The sequence below is a fragment of the Dromaius novaehollandiae genome, chromosome 33 (assembly GCF_036370855.1).
Source record: "Dromaius novaehollandiae isolate bDroNov1 chromosome 33, bDroNov1.hap1, whole genome shotgun sequence".
In the NCBI taxonomy this organism is placed as follows: Eukaryota; Metazoa; Chordata; class Aves; order Casuariiformes; family Dromaiidae; genus Dromaius; species Dromaius novaehollandiae.
This window is the reverse complement of record NC_088127.1, coordinates 875,042-887,428: the sequence shown is the minus strand read 5'-3', so window position 1 is coordinate 887,428 and position 12,387 is coordinate 875,042. Positions and strand designations below refer to the sequence as shown.

Below are 12,387 nucleotides of genomic sequence, written 5' to 3'. Positions count from 1 at the left end.
GCGGCGTGGCTGCAGCCTGGGTGGGCATCCTCTCTGGCCGGTGACATCACAGGTGGGTCCTGCCAGGGTGGTGACATCACGGGGCAGCCCGCAGGTGACATCACCAAGCCCTGCCCCAAAGGATGGGACCCAGGCGTCCGGGCGCCCACCCTGGCACAGGGACTGGCCCAGCGATGGGGGAGGAGCGATGGGGGGGGGCCTGGCAGGGCCCATCACGGGGACCCAGGCGTCCGGGTGCCCGCCCCACTCTGAGACCCCCCCAAACCCTCCCCAAATACCTCAGTGCCCTGAAACTCCCCCAATCCCCCCAAACTGCCCCAAAGTGCCTCAAAACTCCTGAGCGCCCTGAAACCCCCCAATCCCCCCAAACCACCCCAAAATGCCCCCAAACTCCCCAGCGCTCTGAAAGCCCCCAAAACCTCCCAAATGCCTCAAAACTCCCAGCACCCTGAAACCCCCCAATCCCCCTCAAATGCCCCCAAACTCCCCAGCACCCTGAAACCCCCCCAATCCCCCCAAAATGTCCCCAAATGCCTCAAAACTCCCAGCACCCTCAAACCCCCCAATCCCCCCAAAACGCCCCCAAACCCTGAAAACTCCCAGCACCCTGAAAGCCCCCAAACCGTCCCAAAACCGGCAAAACTCCCCGGCACCGCGAAACTCCTCGATTCCCCCCAAAATGTCCCCAAATGGGACCAAAAACCTCCCCCCCGCCCCGGCCAGGCGCGGGCGGTCGCGCCCTCCGGCCGCTAGGGGTCGCCGGGCGCCCACGAGGCCCCCGCGCGGGGGAGGGTCCAGGCCCCGCCCCTTCCGCCCCGCCCCCTTCCGCCCCGCCCCCCGGGCCTCACACCCCCCCGTGACGTCACGGCCGCGGGCTGCTGGGGCCCCTTTGCCGCCGCCGAGCTCGCACGGTGCGGGGGGGCCGGGGGCAGCGGGGGGGCCGGGGGGGCCGGGGGCAATGGGGGGCAATGGGGGGCAGCGGGGGGGGGCCGGGGGCACTTAGAGGCGGGGGGGCAGCTGGGGTCGCTGGGGCGATTAGGGGTCTCTGGAGCAGCTGGTGGTGCTGGGGGGGGCAACTGGGGCCCGTGGGGCAGCTGGGGGGGCAATTCGGGGTCGCTGGGGTGCTGGGGGGGCAGCTGGGGGTCCCTGGGGCAGTTGTGGGTGCTGGGGGGGCAGTTGGGGGTGCTGGGAGGCAGTGGGGGGGGGTCCACGGTGCAATTGTGGGTGCTGGGGAGGGCAGTGGGGGGTGTTGGGGGGCAGTTGGGGGTCCATGGGGCAGTGGGGGGGCCATGGGGCAGTGGGGGGGTCCGTGGGGCAGTTGGGGGGCAGTAGGAAGTCCTTTGGGCAGTGGGGGGTCCATGGGGCAGTGGGGGGGTCCGTGGGGCAGTGGGGGGTGCGTGAGGCAGTTGGGGGGCAGTGGGGGGTGCTGGGAAGGGCAGTGGGGGGGGTCTGTGGGGCAATGGGGTGGTGCTGGGGGGCAGTGGGAGGTCTGGGGGGCAGTAGGGGATCCATAGGGCAGAGAGGTGTCTGTGGGGCAGAGGAGTCTGTGGGGCAGTGAGGGGTCCGTGGGGCAGTGGGGGGGGTCTGTGGGGCAGGGGGGTCCATGGGGCAGTAGGGGGTCTGTTGGGCAGTGAGGGGTCTGTGGGGCAGTGGGGGGGGTCCGTGGGGCAGCGGCGGTGCCCCCGTGCCCCCCAGGCCCCATGGCGCTGCGCCTCGCCGCCCCACTGCTGCGCCCGGCCCTGGGCGGCCTGCGCCGGCGGAGCACCGCCCCCCCCCGCGGTGAGTGGGGCCGGGACCCCCCGGGGCACCCCCACCCTGGGGGGCACCCGCTCCCTGCCCGCGACACCCGTGGGGCCCGCACCCGCCCCACAGCCCCACGTCCAGGGGTGCTGGGACCCCACACCCAATGTGGGGCACGTGTGCACCCCACATCTCTGCACCCAGGGGTGCTGGGACCCCACACCCCACGTGGGGCAGCCATGGGGCCTGTGTCCACCCCACACCCATGGGTGCTGGGACCCCACACCCCATGTGGGGCACCCACGAGTGCCCATGTCCGCCCCACACCCATGGGTGCTAAGACCCCACATGCAGCACCCATGAGCGCCCGTGTCCACCCCACACCCATGGGTGCTGAGACCCCACACCCCATGTGGGGCACCCACAGGCGCCCACGTCCACCCCACACCCGCGCCCCAGCACCTGTGGGTGCCCATGGGTGCCTGTGGGGCTGCCCAGCGCCCGTGGGTCCCCGTGGGTCCTGGCAGGGTGCCCCAGTGCCCGTGGGTCCCAGTGGGGCTCCCCAGCGCCTGTGGGTCCTGGCAGGACTCCCCAGCACCCGTGGGTCCCTGTGGGTCCTGGTAGGGCTCCCCAGTGCCTATGGGTCCCTGTGGGGCTCCCCTGCACCTGTGGGTCCCGATGGGGCTCCCCAGCACCCCTGGGTGCCCGTGGGGCTGCCCAGTGCCCATGGGGCTCTGTGGGTGCCCGTGGGGCTCCCCTGCGCCCGTGGGTCCCTGTGGGTGCCTGTGGGTGGCTGTGGATTTCTGTGGGTGCCCGTGGGTGCCCGTGGGGCTCCCCTGCACCCGTGGGTCTCTGTGGGTGCCTGTGGGTGCCCGTGGGGCGCCCCACACCCGTGGGTCTCTGTGGGTGCCTGTGGGTCCCCGTGGGGCTCCCCTGCACCTGTGGGTGCCTGTGGGTCTCTGTGGGTCCCCGTGGGTCCCTGTGGGGTGCCCATGGGTGCCCGTGGGGCTCCCCGGCACCCGTGGGTCTCTGTGGGTCCCTGTGGGTCCCCGTGGGGCTCCCCTGCACCCGTGGGTCTCTGTGGGTCCCCGTGGGTCCTCGTGGGGCTCCCCTGCACCCGTGGGTCCCTGTGGATGCCTGTGGGTCCCAGTGGGGTGCCTGTGGGTGCCCATGGGTCCCCGTGGGTCTCTGTGGGTGCCCGTGGGTCCCTGTGGGGCTCCCCCATGCCCGTGGGTCCCTGTGGGGTGCCCGTGGGTGGCTGTGGGTCTCTGTGGGTGCCCGTGGGTCCCCGTGGGGCTCCCCCATGCCCGTGGGTCCCTGTGGGGTGCCCGTGGGTCTCTGTGGGTCCCCGTGGGGCTCCCCCATGCCCGTGGGTCCCTGTGGGTGCCTGTGGGGTGCCTGTGGGTGCCCGTGGGTCCCTGTGGGGTGCCCGTGGGTCTCTGTGGGTGCCCGTGGGTCCCCGTGGGTCTCTGTGGGTGCCCGTGGGTGCCCGTGGGTCTCTGTGGGTCCCTGTGGGTGCCTGTGGGGTGCCCGTGGGTCCCTGTGGGTGCCCGTGGGTCTCTGTGGGTGCCTGTGGGTGCCCGTGGGTCCCTGTGGGTGCCTGTGGGTCCCTGTGGGGTGCCCGTGGGTCCCTGTGGGTCCCTGTGGGTGCCCGTGGGTGCCCGTGGGTGCCCGCAGCCGCCCGGTGCCGCAGAGCCCTTCTCGTGGCGGGACCCGCTGCGCCTGGAGGAGCAGCTGACGCCCGAGGAGCGGCTGCTGCGCGACGCCTTCCGCAGCTACTGCCAGCAGCAGCTGCTGCCCCGCGTGCTGCGCGCCCACCGCCACGAAGGTGCCTGCCCCACGGCCTGCCCCACGGCCTGCCCCACGGCGTGGCCCCAAATCCCCCGTCCTGCCCCCCGTCCTGCCCCCAAACCCCCTGATCCTGCCCCCATCCTGCCCCGCGTGCTGCGCGCCCACCGCCACGAAGGTGCCTGCCCCACGGCCTGCCCCACGGCCTGCCCCACGGCGTGGCCCCAAATCCCCCGTCCTGCCCCCCGTCCTGCCCCCAAACCCCCTGATCCTGCCCCCATCCTGCCCCGCGTGCTGCGCGCCCACCGCCACGAAGGTGCCTGCCCCACGGCCTGCCCCACGGCCTGCCCCACGGCCCGGCCCCAAACCCCCCGTCCTGCCCCCAAACCCCCCGTCCTGCCCCCCGTCCTGCCCCCAAACCCCCTGATCCTGCCCCCATCCTGCCCCGCGTGCTGCGCGCCCACCGCCACGAAGGTGCCTGCCCCACGGCCTGCCCCACGGCCTGCCCCACGGCCCGGCCCCAAACCCCCCGTCCTGCCCCCAAACCCCACAATCCTGCCCCCATCCTGCCCCGCGTGCTGCGCGCCCACCGCCACGAAGGTGCCTGCCCCACGGCCTGCCCCACGGCCTGCCCCACGGCGTGGCCCCAAACCCCCCGTCCTGCCCCCAAACCCCACAATCCTGCCCCCATCCTGCCCCGCGTGCTGCGCGCCCACCGCCACGAAGGTGCCTGCCCCACGGCCTGCCCCACGGCCTGCCCCACGGCGTGGCCCCAAACCCCCCGTCCTGCCCCCAAACCCCACAATCCTGCCCCCATCCTGCCCCGCGTGCTGCGCGCCCACCGCCACGAAGGTGCCTGCCCCACGGCCTGCCCCACGGCCTGCCCCACGGCGTGGCCCCAAACCCCGCAATCCTGCCCCCAAACCCCCTGATCCTGCCCCAATCCTGCCCCGCGTGCTGCGCGCCCACCGCCACGAAGGTGCCTGCCCCACAGCCTGCCCCACAGCCTGCCCCACGGCCCGCCCCCAAACCCCCCGTCTTGCCCCCAAACCCCCTGATCCTGCCCCAATCCTGCCCCACGTGCTGTGCACCCACCGCCACGAAGGGGCCTGCCCCACGGCCTGCCCCACGGCCTGCCCCACGGCCTGCCCCACGGCGTGCCCCCAAACCCCCCGTCCTGCCCCCAAACCCCGCAATCCTGCCCCCATCCTGCCCCGCGTGCTGCGCGCCCACCGCCACGAAGGTTCCTGCGCCCCAAAACCCCCCAAACTGCCCCCAAACTGCCCCTAATCCTGCCCCGTGCCCCTGATCCCCAACCCCCCCCTGCACCCCGAATCCTGCCCCACCCCCCCGGTGCCCCCCTAGGGACCTCCCAGGTACCCCCTGACCCCCCCCAGGTACCCCCCAGGTGCCCCTAGATACCCCCAGGCCCTCCCTGATACCCCCGGTGCCCCCAGGTACCCCTAGATACCCCCAGGTACCCCCTGACCCCCCCCAGGTACCCCCCAGGTACCCCTAGATACCCCCAGGCCCCCCCTGATACCCCCGGTGCCCCCCAGATGCCTCCTTGGCACCCCCGATGCCCCCTCGCCCCCCCAGGTACCCCCCAGGCACCCCTTGATGCCCCCCAGCACCCTCAGCTACGCCCCAGACACCCCCTTGTACCCCCAGACACCCCCCAATACCCCCAGGTACCCCCAGACACCCCTTGATACCCCCAGGTACCCCCCAGACACCCCTCGGCACCCTCCTTCTCCCCCCGTCCCCCCCCTGCAGGCCCGGGGGGCCGTTGTGGGGCAGCCCCCGGCTCTGGGGTCCCCCCCGCCCCCCCGACAGCCCCCCCGTGCCCCCCCCTCCAGTCTTCGACCGGGAGATCCTGACCGAGATGGGGCAGCTGGGGGTGCTGGGCCTCACCATTAAGGGTGAGCGGGGCGCTGGGGAGGGGCCCTGGGGTGCCACGGGGGGGCTGGGGGCCCTGGGGGGGGGAATGGGGGGCCCAGAGGAGCAAGGGGGCTTTGGGGGGTCCCTGGGGGGAGAATGGGGGCTCTGGGGGGTCCAGGGGTCTCCTGGGGGGGCAGGGAGAGCTATGGGGGGGCCATGGGGGTCCCTGAGGGGAGAATGGGGGCTGTGGGGGGTCCGGGGGTCTGCTGGGGGGGAGCAGGGGGAGCTATGGGGGGGCCATGGGGGTCCCTGGGGGGAGAATGGGGGCTGTGGGGGGCCCAGGGGTCTCCTGGGGAGGGCAGGGAGAGCTATGGGGGGGCCATGGGGGTCCCTGGGGGGAGAATGGGGGGTCCAGGGGTCCCCTGGGGGGGCAGGGAGAGCTATGGGGGGGCCATGGGGGTCCCTGGGGGGAGAATGGGGGCTGTGGGGGGCCCAGGGGTCCCTGGGGGGAGCAGTGGGAGCTATGGGGGGGCCATGGGGGTCCCTGGGGGGAGAATGGGGGCTGTGGGGGGTCCAAGGGTCCCTGGGGGGAGCAGGGGGAGTTATGGGGGGGCCATGGGGGTCCCTGGGGGGAGAATGGGGGCTGTGGGGGGTCCAGGGGTCCCCTGGGGGGGCAGGGAGAGCTATGGGGAGTCCCTGGGGGTCCCTGGGGGGAGAATGGGGGCTGTGGGGGGCCCAGGGATCCCCTGGGGGAGCAGGGGGGTTATGGGGGGGGTCCCTGGGTGAGCAGGGGGGCCCTGGGCTGTGCTGAAGCTGGTGTGGGGCAGCGTGGGGTGGCCGTGGGGCGGCCGTGGGGCAGCCGTGGGGCAGCGTGGGTGCCGGCGGCAGGGTACGGCTGCGCGGGGGCCTCGGCCGTGTCCTACGGGCTGGTGGCGCGGGAGCTGGAGCGGGCGCGGGGCGGCCACGGGGGCGGCCGTGGGGCGGCCGTGGGGCAGCCGTGGGGCAGCCGTGGGTCGCGGCAGGGTACGGCTGCGCGGGGGCCTCGGCCGTGTCCTACGGGCTGGTGGCGCGGGAGCTGGAGCGGGTGGACAGCAGCTACCGCTCGCTGCTGAGCGTCCAGTCCTCGCTGGTGATGCACGCCCTGCACGCCTACGGCTCCGAGGCCCAGCGCCGCCGCTACCTGCCCCCCCTCGGTGAGGACCCCCCGCAGTGGGGCAGAACAGGGGGGCAGTGGGGCAGGTGGGGGTGCAGGGGGGCAGGGAGGAGGCACAGAGGGGGGCAATGGGGCAGGGAGGGGGCACAGAGGGGTGCAATGGGGCAGGAGGGGGCAGGGAGGGGGGCAGTGGGACAGAACGGGGGGGCAATGGGGCAGGTGGGGGTGCAGGGGGGCAGAAGGGGGGCCGTGGGGCAGGAGGGGGGCAGGACGGGGGCTTTGGGACAGGAGAGGGGCTATGGGGCAGGAGGGGGCAGGGAGGGGGGCAGGACAGGGCATTGGAGCAGGATGGGGGGCAGTGGGGCAGGTTGTGGGGCAGGAGGGGGGGCTGTGGGGCAGGAGGGGGCAGTGGGGCAGGAGGGGGGCACTGGGGCTGCCTGTGGGGCAGGAGGGGGCTGTGGGGCAGGAGGGGGGGCTGTGGGGCAGGAGGGGTTGCAGGAGGGGAGGCCGTGGGGCAGGAGGGGAGGCGTGGGGCAGGCTGTGGGGCAGGTGGGAGCCATGGGGAGGGCTGGAGAGGGGGTGGGAGGGCACGTGTGGGGCAGGTGTGGGGCTGTGGGGCAGGAGGGAGGGCAGGCGGGGGGGCCGTGGGTGGGCTGGGGAGGGGGTGGGAGGGCAGGTGTGGGGCAGTGGGGGGACCGTGGGGCGGGAGGGGAGGTGTGGGGCAGGTGTGGGGCAGGCTGTGGGGCAGGCGTGGGGCCATGGGTGGGCTGGAGAGGGGACGGGAGGGCAGGTGTGGGGCAATGGGGGGGCCGTGGGGCAGGAGGGGAGGCATGGGGCAGGTGTGGGGCAGGCTGTGGGGCAGGTGGGAGCCATGGGGAGGGCTGGAGAGGGGACGGGAGGGCAGGTGTGGGGCAGTGGGGCGGCCCGTGGGGCTGTGGGGCAGGCGTGGGGCAGGCGTGGGGCCGCGGGTGCGTCCGTGGGTCCGGCCGTGGGGCAGCGGTGCCTCGGCAGCGCGGGGGGAGCTGCTGGGCTGCTTCGGGCTGACGGAGCCGAACCGCGGGAGCGACGCGGGGGGGCTGGAGACGCGCGCCCGCTACGACGCCGCCGCCCGCACCTACCGCCTGCGCGGCACCAAGACCTGGTGAGCCCCCCCCCCGCGTGGCCCCCCCCCTGCACCCCCAGACCCCCCCTGACCCCCCCCCCGCCCCGGACCCCCCAGGATCACCAACGCGCCGCTGGCCGAGCTCTTCGTGGTGTGGGCGGCCTGCGAGGACGGGCGGCTGCGGGGCTTCGTGCTGGAGCGCGGCGCCCGGGGCCTCAGCACCGCCGCCATCGCCGGCAAGTTCGCCCTCCGCGCCTCCGCCACCGGCACCATCCTGCTCGACGACGTGGAGGTGCCGCGCGACGCCCTGCTGCCCGGCGCCGTGGGGCTGGCGGTGAGCCGGATAACCCCCCGCCCCCAATGCCCCACGCCGTGCCCCACGGCGCCGTGGGGTGACGCCGCCCCCCCCCCCCCCCCCCAGGGCCCCCTCGGCTGCCTCGACAGCGCCCGCTACGGCATCGCCTGGGGCGCCCTGGGCGCCGCCGAGTTCTGCCTGGAGACGGCGCGGCAGTACGTCCTCGACAGGTAACGCCGCCCCATAGCCGCCCCATAGCCGCCCCACGGCGCCGGCCCGGCCTGAGGGGCGCCGCTGGGCCGCAGGGAGCAGTTCGGGGGGCCGCTGGCCCGCAACCAGCTGGTGCAGAAGAAGCTGGCCGACATGGCGACGGAGATCGCGCTGGGGCTGCAGGCCTGCCTGCGCCTGGGCCGCCTCCGCGACGAGGGCAGGTACCCCCCCCCGCCGCCCCCCCCGCCCGCCCCACGGCGCTGCCCCACGGCGCTGCCCCACGGCGCTGACGGGGCGCTGGCGGCAGGGCGGCGCCGGAGCTGGCGTCCATGCTGAAGCGCAACTCGTGCGGCAAGGCGCTGGAGGTGGCGCGGCAGGCGCGCGACATGCTGGGCGGCAACGGCATCTGCGACGAGTACCACGTCATCCGGCACCTCCTCAACCTGGAGGCCGTCAACACCTACGAGGGTAAAAAAAAACAACCCCAAAACCCCCCAAAAAGACCCCAAAACCCCCCCGGGGGGGTTAGGAAAACCCCTGGGGGGAAAAGAAGGGGCCGAGGACGAGGTGCGGCGCCCGCAGGCACCCACGACATCCACGCGCTGATCCTGGGCAGAGCCATCACCGGCATCCAGGCCTTCTCCGCCGGGAAGTAGCGGCCGGCGGCGCGGGACGGTGGTGACGCTGCCGGGGTGGCACCGGTGTGCGGAGGCCCCGTTGATTCGGGGGGGCGGATGGATCGGGGGGGGTTTGCCCCCCCCCCCGCGTGCGCGGACGCGATCTGCTGGTGCCAATAAAGGGTGGAAAAGGCGCTGGGCGCCGGCTCCTCGCGCCCATCCGGCGGTGTCGGCGGTGTCGGCCCGGCCGCGTCCCGCACGGACACGCGGACAGACGCACGGACGCGCGGGGAGGCAGCGGGACACGGGGGACGGGGCGCAACGCCGCCCGCCTCCCCCTCGCACGGGGCGAGAAGCCCCCGGCGCCTCTGCCGGCCCCGGCCCCGCGGGACGAGCGCCGCCGAACCGAGCCGCGGGCGTCCGGGGGACGTCCCCCTTTCTTATATATAGTGTCAACACTTTATAGCTAACGTTAGAGCTTTATATGTAAAACATTAACGCTTTATATGTAATGTTAACACTTTATATCTAGCGTTAGAGCTTTATATCTAAAGCGTTAACACTTTATACATAGAGTTAGAGCTTTATACGTAGTGTTAACGCTTTATATGTAACGTTAACGCTTTATATATAAAACGTTAAAGCTTTATATCTAGGGTTAACGCTTTATATAAAACGTTAAAGCTTTGTATTATCTAATGTTAAAGCTTTATATCTAGCGTTAACACTTTATAAAGCGTTAACACTAGATACAGCGTTAACGTTAGATATAAAGCGTTAACACTAGATATAGCGTTAACGTTAGATATAAAGCGTTAACGTTAGATATATATAGTATTAATGCTTTATATCTAACGTTAACACTTTATATATCTAGCGTTAACGCTTTATACATAGCGTTAAAGCTTTATACATAGCGTTAAAGCTTTATATCTAACGTTAAAGCTTTATATCTAACACTAAAGCCTTCTGCATAGCGTTGAAGCTTTATACGTAGCGTTGAAGCTTTATATATGAAACACTGAAACTTTATATATGAAATGCTGAAACTTTATATATGAAACGTTAAAGCTTTATACATAAAATGTTCAAGCTTTATACATGAAACGCTAAAGCTCTATACATGCAACGTTGGAGCTTTATACATAAAACGTTGAAGCTTTATACGCAGCGTTAAAGCTCTACATAAAGCGTTAAAGCTCTATATATGAAACGCTGAAACTTTATATATGAAACGTTGGAGCTTTATACATGAAACGTTGAAGCTCTATACATGAAACGTTGGAGCTCTATACATGAAACGTTGGAGCTCTATACATGAAATGCTAAAGCTCTATACATGAAACGTTGGAGCTCTATACATAAAACGTTGGAGCTTTATACATGAAACGCTAAAGCTCTATACATGAAACGCTAAAGCTCTATACATGAAATGTTGGAGCTTTATACATGAAACGTTGGAGCTTTATACGCTGCGTTAAAGCTCTACATAAAACGTGAAAGCTCTCTCTAGGAAGCGCTGACGCCCTGCACCCGCCGCCGGGGGGGCCGGGAGGGGCCGCGGGCGCTCAGGGCTCGGGGCGCAGGCAGAGCTCCTCGTAGGCGGCCTGCACGGTGCGGCAGACGTGCCGCAGCTCCCGCTCGCCGCGGCCGATGCTCTCGGTGACCCGCTGCAGCTCCCGCAGCGCCGCCTGGATCAGCTCGTTGTGGGCGGCGTAGAGGCGGAACACGCGCTCCTCCAGCTCCTCCGCCAGGCTCGACACCTCGCCGCGCCCCCCCGGCACGTCAGAACGGGGGGGGGGCACAGGGCCGCGGCCCCCCAGCCCCGCGCGCCCGCCGCAGCCAAGGCGGTGAACGCCCGGCCTCTCTCCCGCCCGCCCCACGGCGCGGCTGGCGGCGCGGCTTCCAACGCGTGGCCTTTGCCTTTTCTGAGCTTGGCCTTCGCTTTTTTTAAGCTTGGCTTTTGCCTTTTTAAGCTTGGCTTTTGCCTTTTTAAGCTTGGCTTTTGCCTTTTTTTAAGCTTGGCTTTTTTAAACCTTGGCTTTTGCCTTTTTAAGCTTGGCTTTTGCCTTTTTTTAAGCTTGGCTTTTGCCTTTTTTTAAGCTTGGCTTTTGCCTTTTCTAAGCTTGGCTTTTGCCTTTTCTAAGCTTGGCTTTTGCCTTTTCTAAGCTTGGCTTTTGCCTTTTCTAAGCTTGGCTTTTGCCTTTTCTAAAGCTTGGCTTTTGCCTTTTCTAAAGCTTGGCTTTTGCCTTTTCTAAGCTTGGCTTTTGCCTTTTCTAAGCTTGGCTTTTGCCTTTTCTAAAGCTTGGCTTTTGCCTTTTCTAAAGCTTGGCTTTTGCCTTTTCTAAGCTTGGCTTTTGCCTTTTCTAAGCTTGGCTTTTGCTTTTAAGCCTCTGCTTTTGCTTTCTTTAAGCTTTAAGCTTGGCTTTTTTAAACCTTGGCTTTTGGCTTTTTAACGCTTGGCTTTTGCCTGCTGCCTTCCCCAAGCACGGCAGCTGTGTGCCCCCCCAAGACCCTCACCCCCCCCCCAGGACCCCTGCCCCCCAGGACCCTCACCCCCGCAAGCCCCTGGCCCCCCAGGACCCTCAGCCCCCTGAGCTGAAGCCCCCCTGGGACCCTCAGCCCCCCCGAGACCCCCGCCCCCCAGGACCCTGCCCCATGAGACCCTCATCCCCCCGAGACCCCCCCACCTGGACCCCCCCACCTGGACCGCCGCCTCCCAGGACCCTCGCCCCCCCGAGCCTCTCACCCCCCAGGACCCCCGCCCACCTGGGACCCCTACCCCCCCAGGCCCCCCGCCCCACCTTGCCCCTCGCCCCTGGGGACCCCCGGGCCCCTGGCCCCCCCCTCACCTTGAGCAGCAGGCTCTCGCGGAAGCTGCTCATGAGCGCGTGGTCCTTCTTGCGGTTCTCGTTGACCCTGTCGACCAGCTGCTGCGTGCGCTGCTGCAGGGCGCCCAGCTGGGCCGCCAGCGCCGCAAAGTAGGCGGCCGCCTTCCCCTCCGGCACCGCCAACGCCGCCGCCGCCTCGCCGGGGCCCCCCCCCGCCGCCAACGCCGCCGCCGCCGCCGCCTCCTTCCTGCGCCCCGACGGGGGACAAACGCGAGGCGGGCTCGGTCGCTAAGCGCCTCGCCGAGTCCGACGCCCCGTTCCGCCTGGCGGGGCTGAGCGGCGCGGCCGGGCGCCGGCTCGTGCCCCGCATCCCCGGGAACGCCGCGGCCTCTCCCCCCTCACCGCGCGCCGGGACGATCCGAAGGAGCCATCCGCTGCGGCGCAAACCGGAGCGCCGAGCGGCCCCCGGGCGCCGGCCTGAGCGACAACCGCGGCTAATTACGAAGCCGGAGGCGCTCCCGTCCCAAGGAACGGCAAACGGAACGCGAGGGAGAGGGCAGGAAGGGCTACAATGCACAAATATTCACTTTCTGGCCCAATTTTGAGCTGGCAACGCGGCGCACAGCCATCTGTGGCCTCGGTGGGGAGTTTTTTCCCCAAAACAGAGGGGCTTCCTTTGAGAAACGGTGCGCTAGCTCCTACGTAACTTAACGAGCGCCACAATTAGGACCATCCTGCCTGGCCGGTTACGCTAATTAGGCATCCCAGTT

The 12,387-nt window shown here is 69.2% G+C and overlaps 3 protein-coding genes across 4 annotated transcripts in view; 2 read left to right on the top strand and 1 right to left on the bottom strand.

Moving 5' to 3' along the window:
• Positions 1 to 12,387, top strand: part of NFIX (nuclear factor I X) — a 71,839-nt gene that overhangs the window by 1,206 nt on the left and 58,246 nt on the right. The gene's annotated exons all lie outside the window — the stretch shown is intronic.
• Positions 838 to 8,980, top strand: GCDH (glutaryl-CoA dehydrogenase). The gene is made up of 11 exons (XM_064499363.1): positions 838 to 911; positions 1,696 to 1,779; positions 3,434 to 3,568; positions 5,388 to 5,450; positions 6,432 to 6,602; positions 7,574 to 7,703; positions 7,782 to 7,998; positions 8,086 to 8,189; positions 8,265 to 8,390; positions 8,477 to 8,637; positions 8,752 to 8,980. Exons 2-11 carry the CDS (start codon positions 1,701 to 1,703, stop codon positions 8,823 to 8,825), a joined length of 1,260 nt encoding a protein of 419 aa, XP_064355433.1. The 5' UTR covers positions 838 to 911; positions 1,696 to 1,700; the 3' UTR covers positions 8,826 to 8,980.
• Positions 9,823 to 12,364, bottom strand: SYCE2 (synaptonemal complex central element protein 2). Its single transcript, XM_064499378.1, has 3 exons — positions 12,020 to 12,364; positions 11,639 to 11,864; positions 9,823 to 10,549 (listed from the first exon to the last, which is right to left on the bottom strand). The coding sequence occupies exons 1-3, from the start codon at positions 12,046 to 12,048 to the stop codon at positions 10,355 to 10,357; spliced, it is 450 nt and encodes a 149-aa protein (XP_064355448.1). The 5' UTR covers positions 12,049 to 12,364; the 3' UTR covers positions 9,823 to 10,354.

Bases quoted from the DNA above. Each gene is read 5' to 3' on its own strand.
- SYCE2 (XM_064499378.1), bottom strand. From the start codon at position 12,048: ATGGCTCCTTCGGATCGTCCCGGCGCGCG. The intron at 11,865-12,019 runs GTGAGGGGGGAG...GTCGGGGCGCAG, and splicing joins TCGGATCGTCCCGGCGCGCG to GAAGGAGGCGGCGGCGGCGG. The intron at 10,550-11,638 runs GTGAGGGGGGGG...GGGCGCGGCGAG, and splicing joins GCGAGAGCCTGCTGCTCAAG to GTGTCGAGCCTGGCGGAGGA.
- GCDH (XM_064499363.1), top strand. From the start codon at position 1,701: ATGGCGCTGCGCCTCGCCGCCCCACTGCTGCGCCCGGCCCTGGGCGGC. The intron at 7,704-7,781 runs GTGAGCCCCCCC...CGGACCCCCCAG, and splicing joins CTGCGCGGCACCAAGACCTG to GATCACCAACGCGCCGCTGG. The intron at 7,999-8,085 runs GTGAGCCGGATA...CCCCCCCCCCAG, and splicing joins CCGGCGCCGTGGGGCTGGCG to GGCCCCCTCGGCTGCCTCGA.